Raw genomic sequence first — 15,112 nt, forward strand, 5'->3', positions numbered from 1 at the left:
GTAAATTCTGCTCCATGAAAACGCACCGTCGCACAGTGACATCGTTATCCGTAAATTTTTAGCAAAAAACGAAACAAATACCATCCGACAGCCATCAAATTAACCAGATATGGGTCCTTGCGTTTTTTTCTGCCAAGTTGAGCCAAAAAACCCATACGGTGAACGCGTTTCGGGACGAACAGCTGAAAGGAAGTATTAGAAGAATAGAAGACGGATCTGATGGTTTTACCGAAAATAGAGTTCCAAAAATGCTTCGATAGCTGCATGAAACGTTGTTATGAGTGCATTGCAGTTGGTGGGGAGCTATTTAGAGGCGACAATGCCATTTTTGAGGAATAAACTTATGGGTTGAATTTTCTGAACTTTTTGATCAAGGTAGTATACGAGCATGAGAAAGAATACTTGCGCAATAACCGAGATATAGTTCGTGTACTACTTAAGGCGAAGATTAAAAAAATGTCAATTTTTATTTTTTACTTTTCGCTGCTCCCGACCGTAATAAACTTGTTCGAAAATGACTAACTTTTACTAGGTCGTAACCAGATATTTGTTTCACTTATCTAAGATTTCCCTATTGGGTATCTGCTTACATAACTAGCAAAAGTTGGCATATTTTCCAAACCAACAATGAAATTAAGTGCCCTTAGAACTACTGAAATGGGCAAACCTCATAATGGGGAAGAAGGAAAGTACGAAGTGTCTCCTGGCAGGGTTTTGGTTTCCCCTTCACTATAACAAAATCCAATTGAAGCAATTAAAAGGCGGGTGACGAATAATGAACTCATCTCTATGCGTTGTATGCGTTTTTTACTACAGGCTCACAATTTAAATAGTGTCCCATATATCTAATTACTTGACCATAAAGACTAAAGCCCATATGGGCCTAATTTAGTTTAGTTTTTTTTTCTTTGGGGTCTATTGTGCTTAACCGCTAGCCTATAGTTGGAGTCTTGTAATGAATTCGAGCACCTAATCAGGCTGGTTTTCCATATAATCAATGAATTTAGAGTCACCCCACCAAGATGTGTGAGTCTTTGCCTTGCGAGCGCCACACGTTTGCGAGAGAGCGTTTCACTGTTCAGTCTCAAACAGTATCCAGTGAGTGTTGTTAAGTCCTCCCTTCAAGAAAGAAGGTTGAACTGTTTTGCCTGCCTGTGTGCTGGACTTTACAACCATTGTCGTATGAATTCCGTGTCTTCACAGTGGATCGTTGTATCACAGTATTCGTTGCTGTGATGGCCTTCATGTCCCGATATCCAGCCCAACAAGCCAGGGTATGCTCCTTGCGCGCGGTGTATTGAGGACAGTCAAATATTCCTCAACAAGTTTAGATTTTAATATGTGAAACCCATCTATGTCTGCACAAAAGTTATTAGTATTCCATTTGAAAAATGAAAATTTCGCGGAATTTAAGTATTGCTTTCTTTTATTTTCCATGCTTCCATGCTTACATTTTCCATTTATCACTTTTTAATTACATAGACTTTAAATTTAATTTACTATCACATTTTTAATAGGCTTAGATTTTATATGCGCCCAAAATTACATCCAAGCAAAGTGCCCACGTAAGTTCGTATGATTGAAACTTTTTCCATTCCGATAGTCTTTACTGCAATCGCTGAAAGAAATATAAGAAAGAAGAAAATAGTTTTAAATATAAAAAATAAATTTACCAAACAACATTGCAAAATAAGAGAATCCTAAATCATATGGATTAGTGCACACATATATACATACACACATACTCCAATATACCTATTCTAATAAAAAGAAGCTACAAATAATAAACATTTTTATCTTTCCTCCAAATCCCGGGCCAAGAGAGAAGACTTCAAGATTTTCTTATTACGTAAACAAATTTTTGTTCGAAATTTTGATATTTTCATAATTTTGGGGAAAAAATAGGCACAGTAAGGATCATACCATTTAAATAAAGAATTGCTAAAGGATTTATGAAAAATTTTAATATTTCCTGGGATAAATTCGCGCTACAATATTTCTCTAAATTTTTTATATTACATTGTTTTTTTTAAATAATTATGGAATCCACATTTCAAAACTCGAAAAAAAATGTAATGTAATCCAATTTAAAAAAAACCAAGGTGGCACAAAATTAATCGTCCATTTTTTTTTTTAATTATTATATTATGGGATATTATTACTAAATAAAGAAAAATTATTTTGAGCGATGGAAATCTTTATTTTGGCCCGAAACAGAATTGCAGTGGGACAGAACTTTACGGGTTGACGGATGGTGATCGGTCGGTTAACAGTTTTCAGCTGGCATTTTGCAATTGCAATAATGTAAATTTTGTAGTGAAATCATTTCGTTTGCAATATTTTGTGAAGCAACGCATTGAAGCTCATTGTTACAAAAAAAACTAATTTCAAAATTATTAATATTTTGCTGGTTTTCTTGTGCAAATCGAATGAATATTATTTGCCTGTTGTTTGTAAACAAACAAATTGTCATCAACTGATCCGAAAAGCAACCCTGGGTATTCAACTCGACGGAGAAAATAGAAATAAATCTAATTATTTTTCGCCGTAAAATTAAGCGACGGCAAAAAATCCATCCCCGCGGCAGTTCTGTGCAATTTCAGGCTATCAAATGTGTTCTAATTTTGATAGTGGGTATCTGTCAATCCGTTACCCGCTATCCGCTGCAATTCTGTTCAAGGGGTTGCGCTCCATTGCGTGCCTGTTTGCATACTGCAGCTGTCCAGTTCATAAGTGTCAAATATAATTGACGTATGATGCAATTTTTCAAAAATTATTTATCTTCCATTAACCATCAAACTTCCGATAGGGTGATTAATTTTGTGCCACCCATTAGTTATTGTACATAACACCGTGCGACAAGAATCAACTTTTTTCGCTATTCAAGAAAAATGGCTTATGCACTTGAAACTATAGATTTTATGAAGTAATGCTACGTACGCAGTTTTTCATTTTCTCATCAATTTAATTTTTTCAATGCCTTTCAATTTTCGGAGAGGAAAACTTGAACGGAGATATCCATTGCGTATACTTTATTTCACAGGAGGTAAGCTTAACTTTGTTTACGTTTTCAAGCAAGAAGAACGAAATGGAGGTATATACTACTACCATATATATATATATAAAGGGTGTTTTTTAAGAGCTTGAGAACTTAAAATGACAATACAAAACAGAAATGTTGGAATGAATTTTTTATATTATAATCTGGAACATCATTTCTTGCCATTTATTTTTTTCAATATGATATCCGGCATATATCCGCCGCTTCTACGAGTTGCATGGTCCATTCATCCAATCAGTCCCATTTCTGGCCATATGGCGTCAATGGTGGCTTGAATATTGCAATAAATCGATTTTTAAGCGGCAAGTTGCACCACCTTGTTGGAGCCAAAGGTCGTCCAAATGTTTAACTGATTAATTTTTGAAAATAAAAATTCATTCTGCATGGCTCGATAGCGCTCGCCATTCACCGTAACGGCAGCTCCTTCCACATTACGAAAGAAATAAGGGACGATGCTGCCATCAGTGCTTTATGAACTTCGCGAACAGATTTATTTTTGTTTTTTTTTTGTTTTTTTTTTTAAGTAACTTTCCACAATTTGGAAGTGTTGTTCTGGCGTGGACCGATTCATGATGGTTTGCCAAACCTTACTGCAACAAATGCCAACATAGTAGACATTCTCAGCTGTGAAGCCATAGTTATCAATATCGCTATTTCTCATGTAGCTAAAAAAAACACCCGATATATATACTTTTAGCATTTTTTTTGTTTTCATAATAATTCATTAGGAAATTTCATGGATATTTAAGCATAGATTTTTCATTTTTATATTAAGCATTATTCTTCTATATTTGTACTGGCAAAAAGTAAATAATTTTTTTTTTAAATTGTTGAATATATCCGCTTTCGTTTGACATCCATATTATTATCATTTTTTTGAAAATGTAATCCTGTAAACGGCGGCCGCCGTAGCCGAATGGGTTGGTGCGTGACTACGATTCGAAATTCACAGAGAGAACGTACTATACGTTCGAAACTCGGTGAAACACCAAAAATTAAGAAAAACATTTTTCTAATAGCGGTCGCCCCTCGGCAGCCAATGGCAAACCTCCGAGGGTATTTCTGCCATGAAAAAGCTCCTCATAAAAAACTGCTTGAAACTTGTAGGTCCTTGAAACTGTAGGTCCTTCCATTTGTGGAACAACATCAAGACGCACGCCACAAATAGGAGGAGCAGCTCGGCCAAACACCCAAAAAGGGTGTATATATATAATCTTGTAAACTTGTATGTGTTTCAAATTAATTTTAATTACATAAATAAAAGAGAAAATGAAAAAAACTCCAAAGTTTTTTTTTTCTTTCTTCATTGACAAAATGAAAAACTGATTGCTAGATAAAATCTATAAGTCCAAGTGCATGCGAAAAGTCCTCAGTTCGCATTATTCAGTTTCTTACTATCAAACCAGACTCACAGCATGCACATTGGATAGCAGTAAGTTAATGTTGTTGTAGTGTAGTAGCATTGGGGATATTCGAGATTTGTTGTACTCGCAAAATGTTCTTACTATTTTTGCAATGACTTTAGATTTACACAGGCACATCGCGAGCACCCTTTTGCCAAGTCTCCCGAACAGCTGATTCGTGTATTTGTTCTCGTTAATTAAACTCTGTTAAACATCAATTTATTTATGATAATATTCATAACATTACCTTTAAGCACTTACATTGCACCGCGGCTGGCCAGACATAGGTACATATTTCTGATTTGATCAGCTGAGGAAAGAATATGAAGCAAAAACTCCGAGCAGAGACTTGCGGCAGAAATCAAGAAATCCAGCGCGCATTCATAGGCGCAGCGCACATTCATTGGCACAGCATTGTACATATACACATATTTACATACATATATTGATGCATACATATATACGGAGCCGCGGCCACTCGACTTGACAAAAATTCAAGATTTACCAAATATTGGCAAATAATTCAACGCGAAATATTCCAATATTGACTATTTTCGAATGGTCGTGAAAATTGGCATATAGACAGCTCGTTTTATGAATGAAAGTACTTTGCTCGTAGAAATATGAGCTCGAACTTATCAATGAATTTGTTTTTGTTGTGCTTTTTAATATTTGAAACTGTTCAGCGCCGTCGCGGCTAAATAATCATGGCCGCAGCAGCTACTCCTAGGAATGCATTTTGTTCTTGTAGTCGCTAGGCTTAGAATTTTAGTTTTGGAAGCATACACATGTAGAGGCATAAAGTAAGTATGTGCGGTTATATGTAGGTATATACGAATATTCATTGTTTTGCTTAGAATAGAAACCTTTACGTACATATGTACGTTGTCCCAACATATGTATTCATATGTATATGCATACATACATACATATGTATATGTACGCGAATACCGTTTAGATGAGTTTTTTTGCATATGTTAGGAATATGTTTGCATACGTTTGTCTATTTGCTTTTAAATTTTTATATGTAGATACATATGAGCTATGTTTTGAGGCAGGTCAAGATTTTTTTCTGCCCACATGAATATGGATGGTAGATGTTATATCTATTTAGTATATGAATATACATATATATGGATATAAAAATTTAAAAAGGACACATATTGTTGAATAATAACCTTTGATGCAAATGAATGGTTTACAAAGCCAATTTTTTATGTGGATATTTTGAAATTATTTTGATAATGCACTTAATATCAATACAATTAAGTTAATTAGATACTTAAAATTTCACATTCATGCATGCATATACTTAGAATTAATTTTTTCATCTCACAAGAAATAATGCATTTGCGCATGCAAAATGCCTACGGGAAATAAGCATGAAAAAGAAATGTGATTTTTGCATACATACATACATACATATGTATATTAGAAATATGTTTGCATACGTTTGTCTATTTGCTTTGAATTCTTTATATGTAGATGTGTATGAGAGGTGTATGAGCTGGGTTTTGAGGCAAGTCATGTTTTTTTCTGCCCACATGAATATGGATGGTAGATGTTATATTAATTCAACACTTTGCTGAATAATAAACCTTGATGTAAATGAATGGTTTACAAAGTTATTTTTTGTGTTATGATATTTGAATAATTTTGATAATAGACCTAAATTCAATACAATTTAGTCAATGAGATACTTTAAATTTCATATTCGTGCATGCATATACTTAGAATTATTATTATTATTATTTATTAGAGAAATATGAAATATAACACTAACTGATAGAGCACTCTAGCTACTTAGGCCTACGGTGCTATTGCGTTACTTAGAATTAATTTATTCATCTCACAAGAAATAATCCATTTGCGCATGCAAAATGCCGACGGCAAATAAGCATGAAAGAAAAATGTACAAGTCTGCTGTTATTTTCTTTTCCCTAACATCAAATCATGGCATTTTACATTTCAATGCAAACGCTATATTTATTTCTGTTGACTACGCTCCGCAATGTTGACTACGCTCCGCTATGTTAACTCTCTTATGTTAATTTCCTACCCTCGTTTTGATGTGTTTTGACATTTAACCTGTCCATTCGTTCCTGCGCCTTCTCTATGAATTTACGTTCTCTGCTCCGAGTGCAACAGGGTGGCTGTTTTGTGTTTGCAAATGCTCGTATTTTCTTATATTTTACTGCATTTACTTTGAAAAGCATAAATACAGAAACCTATTGCGTATACAGCAAATCTCAAATATCTCGAATAGCAAAGGGATTTATGATTTTATAGAACCAACTAAACTTTTATGTTAGTGTAGGGAAAGTTAGTTGTCGTTAGTGTTGATCTGTAGCCGCATAAAAGTATTGGAACGTTTGCAAAATAATTCTCTGACGACATATACATATAGTATGGTATTATAAATATATATGTATGGGGTGTTTTAATATATTAATATGCAAATATGTTCGGATTGCATGTAGTTTATCAGCACAGCAAAAAAGTAAGGCGCACAAAATTTCCATTAACTCGAAAAACACTTTAAAACAAAAATTTGCTAATGTATTTTAAATTACTTTTTAAATTACTGCAATATTCAACATTTTCCCGCGACTGCAGATTTTCATTAGTTCATATGCGTGCAATTTAGTACGAATTAGTGGTTCAAGGGAAAAAGCCATTGGGTGTAAGTACAAGACAGGAATTTCCGCTCTTCAGTAGCCCTCGTATCAACGCCAAATCATCTGGAGTCAACGACCATCCACTCAGTTGTCCAACGGTTTGCAGTTCCGGACAGCGATCCATAAGAATCTAAAGATATTTTTTCGAAGGCATTAATATTAGAAAATATTTTAGTCGTTAACTTAAATTACCTCAATTGATTGAACCGTCAAATTTGGCGCCAATGTAAACCAGATGTCCTCCAGTTCATTGAAATCATGCTCCACAAATATGCTAAAAAAAGTAAAATACGAAATGTATATGTAGACATGTACGTATGTATTCGGGCCTGATGGCTGCTTCTGATGTGAATGAGTATTTTTCCTTGAAAGCAGCACAAATTACACGATTTTAAAAAGATGATTTGGTTTCTAAATTTTAACGGTTTTTTTTCAATTATGACGTGCTCTCCTTGAACTATTGTAACGGCCATTTTTATTTGCCGTTATTTTCGATTCACGCAACTTCTTTGCGTGCTAGAGAACTTTCCTGCTCGGCAAACGAAAAATGTGTTTGTGAAATCAACACCAGTTTAATGATAATGAAGCGAATTTGTTTATAGACACTTATCGTACATGTATAAATAAGCTTTGAAGAACTGTAGAGTTTCATAACAATTTGAATGGCATGAGGTGAGGAGCAGGTTGTTTGTTTTTGGCCGTCCTACGACGTTAACAAACCATTTTGTCTCTTTTTGGGCGGAACGCTCTCAAAAACAATGGGATTAGCACATGGTTTGAAAAGTCCCGGGCCTAACACATAGATGGCACTAGTTTTTCTGCATTCATCTCTTTTTCAGTTAGTACTTAAAAAGACAATTTAATCTTGAAATTTCATGACGTTCTATTCATTAGTTCGTTAGTTATTGTGCCAAGAGTGACCTTACTTTTGTTATTTTTAAAACAGTGGATCGAAAATAATTTCATGTTTTAATTTTACACGACAAAAGAAAAAATCAAATATTATATTATATAAAGAAACTTAAAGACAAAAAGACACCGGCATATGACCAAATAAAAGGAAAATACTAAAAGAGCCACCCGATACTATAATAAACTACATACGAGACCTTTTCCAAAGCATGGAAAGTTGCACAAGTTATAGCGATCCCCAAGCCAAACAAGAACGCCACTGTTGCCAGCTCATACAGACCAATTAGCTTGCTGCCCATCCTCTCCAAATTGTTTAAGAAAATACTACTTGGCAGAATTGACCCGATTCTACAACAAAAAGACACTATCCCCTCACACAAGTTCGGTTTCCGAAAAAAACATTCAATTATGCAACAGATTCACAGAGTAATAAACAAAATTACAGACAACTTCGATAAGAAGAAATATTGCATTGCCGTGTATTTGGACATCGCGAAAGCTTTTGACAGAGTATGGCACAAAGGACTTCTATATAATCTTTCCCAACTCTTGGAAGAAAGCCAAAATCATACCTATTAAGAAAGCGAATGGAGACTACCGCCCGATTGCAATACTGCCGTTCTTATCCAAAGTTCTTGAGCGTATTATGCATCGCCAAATAAACACGTTTTTGAATAGCAACGCCTTGGTGAACACATTGCAGTCGGGGTTTAGATGTAGTAGGAGCTGCACCACAGCACTCCTAAAAGTGTCTGATGACATAAGGCTCAACATTGACAAAAAGCATGTGACCTTTCTAACTCTACTTGACCATTCAAAGGCATTTGACTCCGTAGACCATAAGCTCTTAATTCTGAAGCTTAAAAACTTATTTAGCTTTTCAACGTCGGCCTTGACTCTTATAGAAACGTATTACGTAAACGTGACCGATTACAAACCGTATGTAGTGATAATACCATGTCAAACTTTCTCCCTGTAACCAGAGGTGTACCTCAAGGCTCTATCCTTGGCCCTCTTTTATTTGTCTTGTACATTAACGATTTGTTCGGTGTGATTAAATATAGTGATGTCCATGTATATGCTGATGACGTTCAATTATATGTTAGTTGTCCCATTAGCTGCATTGACATTTGCATAAGTAATATGAATTCTGACTTGAGCCTCACAAGCAAGTGGGCTTCTGAAAATGGGTTAATTCTTAATCCTGATAAGTCCCAATGCATCGTTATTTACAAAAAATATATCAAGCTCGATGGCTATACACAAGTCAAACTAAATGGCGCTGCGATTAAATATGTGGACAATGTTAAAAATCTAGGGGTTACATTTAATAGAACTTTGACATGGAGCAACCACATTTTTACTGTCATAGGCAAAGTTTATGGTATGCTCCGAAATTTATGGACAACTCAATATTTTACACCAGTAAACACTCGACTGCTACTAGCTAAAACGTATTTGTTACCAACGTTACTGTATGGTTGCGAGTTATATACTCCTTGTGATAGTGTGTGTCGTAGTAAGCTTAATGTTTTATATAACAACATTGCTAGATACGTGTATTGTAAAAAACGTTATGACCATATTTCAGTATTCGCGAAAAAAATTGCTTCCGTATCCTTTAACGACTTGCTTAGGTTTAAATGTTTAGTTTTACTCCACAAGATCATAAACACTCAGAAACCCAGATACCTCAAAGATCGACTTATGCCTTCAAAGTCCTGCCGTTCGTTAAACTTAGTCCCGATGAAATACAGTTGCTTGGTGACTGAACGTCAATACTTTGTGTTCTCTGTCCGTCTTTGGAATACCTTACCTTACAAAATTAAACGTATAAAAGAAAGCTCGTGTTTCAAAAATAAATTGCTTCGCTATCTTGCCGAAAATTGCTGAATGTACTTTAAATCTCTTGCCATTAATCCCTACTCCTGCTACTACTACTTTTTACCTTACTTTCCTTTTAATACTTTCTCCAACTTATACTTCTTTACTACTATCTGTAATTTTTATTCTAATTTTAGTTTTGATTTTACTGTTAATCCTTTTATGTAAACTATTCTTAAGGTCAATCATTGTAAAAATAACCTATGGTTGTATGTTTTGACTTTAATAAATAAATAAATAAATAAATATAAGCTAAACAACATTTTTACACTAAACATATTTAGTATCCTTAAAAGCTAAATGACTGATAGACACTTCTTCATAAAATACGACGATGAGTGCTCTGAAATCTTGACAGCGACAGCTAGAGTACCCCAAGGAAACGTACTGGGCCCCATACTATATTTAGTATACACAGCAGATATACCAACGCCAACTACTCGAGGATCAATGATAGCTACATTTGCAGACGACGCAGTTTTAATGTCAGCTAACAACAATGAAGAAGCAGGAACAAAAACACTACAAGATACGCTATCAGCCACAACACAATGGTTTGAAAAAGTGGGCATTGAGGTCAATAAAGACAAAAAACAACATGTAATATACGCGAAGAGAAAATCTGCAAGACATCCAATCTAAATTGAAATAAGGAAATCCCTTCAGAGCTCAAAAGCTCGCATTTAATTTACATTTACTTGCAACTTACTTTACAATATCTTCATCCGTGAAGTTAATACTGTCCACAGCCAAGCGCTTCAGCTGTCTGCAACTGCATATAAGCATCTTCAGTGAGGCATTCGACATAGGGCTACTGAGCATTTCCAAGCCTTCCAAACACTCAAACCGGTTGACATCCTTTGTGTAGGACAGCCCGTCCATCATATAGCAGTCCAAGTCAATCAGCATTGGACAAATGCGCACTAGTTTACTTATTTCCAAATGCCCGACACCCTTAATCATGGTCAGGTGGCTGAGATTTCGGCCGATTTTATCGAGCACCTCCATCACTTCAACGCAGGAAAATTTATAGATTTTTAACTTTCGCAAAAATATATTGCCAAGTACTGGTAGTGCACCCGGCTTGGGCGTGTCCAGATAAAGCGATTCCAAGTGTGGGCATGTCTTAACAATCACACGCAGCGTCTCCTCATCTGTGCCAGTGTCGTGTAAGTAGCGCAGCTTGCACCGGAAATCCTCGTCAATGTTGTCATGCACAAACTTCAGCGAAGCGCCAACAAACGAGTAAGTGGAGAGCGTCTCCACATTGGGACAGTGCTCCAATATAAGTGAAATATCCGAGTAACAAATGTTCTCCTCACCAGGCATGCCGATATCCACAACCGTTAGTTTCTCGCTGCACATGCCGTGACTAAGAAACTCAACGCCGATTTCAGTGATATCCGTCTCGCCAGAGATGTCCAACACCTGCAACTGCCGGCAGTGCTTGGCAATCACCTCCAAGAGATCATCATTAGCGATGTAGGGCACAAACAACTTGGTTAGATGCGTGCATTTGCGCACGATTTCGAAAAGGTAATGCATGTGCTCCTCCTTGACCCACACCCCCTTCAAATTGAGCACGCGCAGGCCGGTACCCTGTGCGGCAATCACTTGCAGAATCTTTTCATAGTAGGAAAAGGGAAAGACTTCGGTTACTAAGAACGATACGCTGCCGTTGAGCAGCATTTGCAAGCAGGTGAAACGCATATTGGCGTCCAGATAATCGGAGCTGAGTATGACGCGCAACAGGTCTTGGTAAATATTCCAGGTGGCGCCCGTCTGCTCGAGGTATTGGTTGATGTCGACCATCACGATGTCAATGTCCAGTACAACATCGGGGGCGTACTTGGCATAGCCGATCGTCGACACAATCTGGTTGGCCAACTCGGCCAAAGCGCTATCGCTCAGCGAACGAACACCGCACTTTTTCGACATAATCAAAATAGTGAAGTACCCAAGGAGTAACTCGATTGTAAGAAATCAGCAGTAATTCATTAATCAATGATGGCTTAAGTCAACACTTTTCATACTACATACACACACATGCTTACATATGTATGCGGATGTGTACTTATTTGTTGTTTATGATGTAGCTACACACGTGACTTTCATTTGTTTATAAACATAAAATTGTAAACAAAAGAAATTTGTATTTATTTACATGCACGACCCGCAAGTGCAAATTTCATAACAAATTTCAAAATCCGCTCATTTCTCCTCTTTCATTTATGCTCTCGCTCCCGCACTGCCGAAAGCTCTTTTCACGGGGAAAATATTACGTCACTTATTTGTGTTTATTTTTAACAAAATTTGCTAAACTAAAAATACGTATTAGCCAGTTTTTCCAGAGGCTACAGATTTTGCGATTATTTACGTTATTCAAAATATTTTATTCTTATGTCACAACCGCATTAGCCGCAGATCAGCTAGACAAACCGAATAAATTGTAAAAACTGTGGAAAACTAAATATTGCCTTCCTTAATCGCGTCCGCACAAGCCACAAGAACACACCTTTCTGTCCGCCAATCACAATTGATACTGTTTTGAAAAGCGGAAGCTTTCTCACAAAATTGTAGATATATTCTTGAAACAGATGAACGAAAGATGTATGTTTTGGTATGAAGACTAAGAATAACTTTTGGAATACACAAAGCATCCGTCATGCATATTTAGAAAAAGTTTGATTCAAAAAAATTATGTTAACAAGAAATCTGAAGTTTATTTGCATAAGAAATATTCAAAAAATATGTCACTAAAGACGTTTTGTTTTAGCTATGGCAATGGCTTCGAATTCAAAGACATTATAATGAAAGCGATTTTGATCCTTATAAAGTATGTATATGATCCTCATCACCAAGTTTTCATCCGAACATCCAAAGCATGTTTTTCGGTTAAATATTTTAGCGATTTCAATAACAACACATAAATATGTACGCATCTATAAATGTAAAATACTATTTGCAATAGTCGTTAGTTACATTGTATTTTACATAAAATAAATATCTTGCTAAATAAACGAAGCGGGTACTTCGCTTTGGTTCAATCAGGTTTTTCAGTTATCAGCATCTTTGCTCCTTTGTGTAACTTCTGATGCAATTGAAGATTTTGACGAACTTTCTTCTGCATCGGAGTGTTTATCTTTTTCTGGGCCAAACGTTTGCGTTTCAATTTTGCTTGTTGAAGTCACTGATTTCATAGATGCAGGATGTATGAAACCTAAGCGCGCAACAGGTAAAGTGGTGCCGGGCTTAACAGGGTCGAAGCGTACCAATTTGCCAAAGAGCGCATGCTGCATAATGGGATATTTAGACAGTATCTATAGAAAAAAATAAATCATCTGTAACGAATTTGCCTTATTTGCAATATTATTTGCTAATGACATTTTGTTTACATATGTACGTACATATATGTATATTAGGGGCATACCTCTTTTTGATACATTTTAACCAATCCACTGCTGATTTTCGCCCAAGTGGGCACTGCAGAAATACTCCACAACTGGTTAGAATGCTCTGCAAAATGACCAGTTTTCACTTGATTGATGTAATCGATACAGCCAATAAACAGGTATTCGTCTTTGTACTCGTTGATTATATCTTCATCCAAAAATCGCGCAGGTTCAAAGGGGCTATTGACTGCAGGGGTATTTAAATTTAAATCAACGGCCACTTTAAACTGTCTCATTACTTACAAGCCAACTGAGCACTGCCCCAGATGAATGGCACAAATTGAAAATCGTCCAGCGACCAAACACCTTGACTACCGGCTGGTTCTAAATGGTACTCCTTTTGCAGCCGCCGTACAAAAATTAAATAACTATTGAACAGACGCAACGCGCACGCAATACTGTCTGCTTCGGTGAATATTTCGGCTTTAAAAAGCGAACAAAGAAAGAATACGAACGAAAGTTCATGACCAGTTCCATAATCAATGCGCACAGAATTTCCAAATGATTCGCTGAAATAGGATCCTAGTTCGGTGAACAAATCACACTTTTCCTGTGGCAGCGCTTCTTTCAAGTACAAAAAGATATCCTAGAACAAGAATTTAAACTTAGAGTTTCAACAATACAGCCAACCTGTTTTAAAATTCCTGTTATTGTACTCACGCGGTTCATTTTACGAGCCCACACGCGAAATCCTTTGTTGCCAAATCGAGCCGGTTGATCAACTGGAGGTGATTCATCAACTAATTTATTGAGTTTATCGAAAACAGCCACAACTTTTTCCATCGTCGGCGAAACGTAAATATCCGGATCATGAATACGCTTGCCTTGAATGGCGTAGCTGACGGCGTTAATGAAGCCCAAAAGATCATAGTAAGCTTCCGAACGTTGCCATTTAGCTATGTCCTGCGGCACCTTTACTTGCTTTATCGGCTCACGGCCGCTGAGAGCCTCAACTACATAAAAAAAGGCAATACAGCAATTGACCAAATTATAAAATCAATAACATTTAAATCACACATGGTATATCTGATTTGCGAAACTCCTCCATAGCGTTACAGCACAGCAAAAGTAAAAATTAAATTGATTAAACAATCCTGTCTGATTTCCACAAATTCTGATAAGTTCTCAAAATGTTTTGTTTTGTTTTATTTCACCTCGAGGTGACAAGGGTTGCATTCGGGGCAATAGTACCAAATGTATTTTTCCAATAAAGTTGAATCCATATATAATATTTTTTACTTAAAATTTATCCGATTAATCAAAAGAATCCGGAATTCGAGAGAGAAAAAGAACTATAATAACTTTTAAAAATGTATGGAAGCCAACAAATTTGAAACTAATTTTTTATGTACAGTGGACCAGCCGCTTTCTCATTGTTCATTTATTGGACCTCTACAATAGTCAAGTGCGCTTATGGGTTACAAGAGTGTCAAACTCTAAAAACAATTTTTTTTTACTTAAGTATGAAAAAAGAAACCACATTAACCCCTTGCCTTACGATTAAATCTCGAAGAATGGTACGCGTGCAGACAATTAAATTTAGCGCAATACTATGAGTAGACAAACTAACGGTTTATTAAAAAAAACACTTAAAACCGTTCTCTTCTGCTTCTTAATCGGCGTATCCATGCTGGATGTTCGCGATTACATAAAAACGTCATTGTGATCTTAGTCGTACGGTTGTCAGGTCATATTATTAATGATTTCATTATATTTTTGTCT

General features: G+C 36.0%; 2 protein-coding genes across 3 annotated transcripts; both read right to left on the reverse strand.

Moving 5' to 3' along the window:
* Positions 1–1,388: 1,388 nt before the first annotated feature.
* LOC128863045 (uncharacterized) lies at positions 1,389–12,560 on the reverse strand. 2 transcript variants are annotated; one of them, XM_054101941.1, is made up of 4 exons: positions 10,648–12,560; positions 7,335–7,416; positions 7,156–7,272; positions 1,389–1,618 (listed from the first exon to the last, which is right to left on the reverse strand). In XM_054101941.1, exons 1-4 carry the CDS (start codon positions 11,874–11,876, stop codon positions 1,607–1,609), a joined length of 1,440 nt encoding a protein of 479 aa, XP_053957916.1. In that variant the 5' UTR covers positions 11,877–12,560; the 3' UTR covers positions 1,389–1,606. The 2 variants fall into 2 exon arrangements, 1 of the variants encoding a protein (XP_053957916.1); XR_008454570.1 differs by having other exon boundaries at positions 1,390–1,618; positions 7,038–7,272.
* Positions 12,561–12,636: 76 nt separating this feature from the next.
* LOC128863046 (serine/threonine-protein phosphatase 2A activator) lies at positions 12,637–14,543 on the reverse strand. Its single transcript, XM_054101942.1, has 5 exons — positions 14,408–14,543; positions 14,051–14,343; positions 13,634–13,976; positions 13,369–13,577; positions 12,637–13,258 (listed from the first exon to the last, which is right to left on the reverse strand). Exons 1-5 carry the CDS (start codon positions 14,436–14,438, stop codon positions 12,995–12,997), a joined length of 1,140 nt encoding a protein of 379 aa, XP_053957917.1. The 5' UTR covers positions 14,439–14,543; the 3' UTR covers positions 12,637–12,994.
* Positions 14,544–15,112: the final 569 nt, after the last annotated feature.

This window comes from Anastrepha ludens, chromosome 5 (genome assembly GCF_028408465.1).
Source record: "Anastrepha ludens isolate Willacy chromosome 5, idAnaLude1.1, whole genome shotgun sequence".
Taxonomy (NCBI): Eukaryota; Metazoa; Arthropoda; class Insecta; order Diptera; family Tephritidae; genus Anastrepha; species Anastrepha ludens.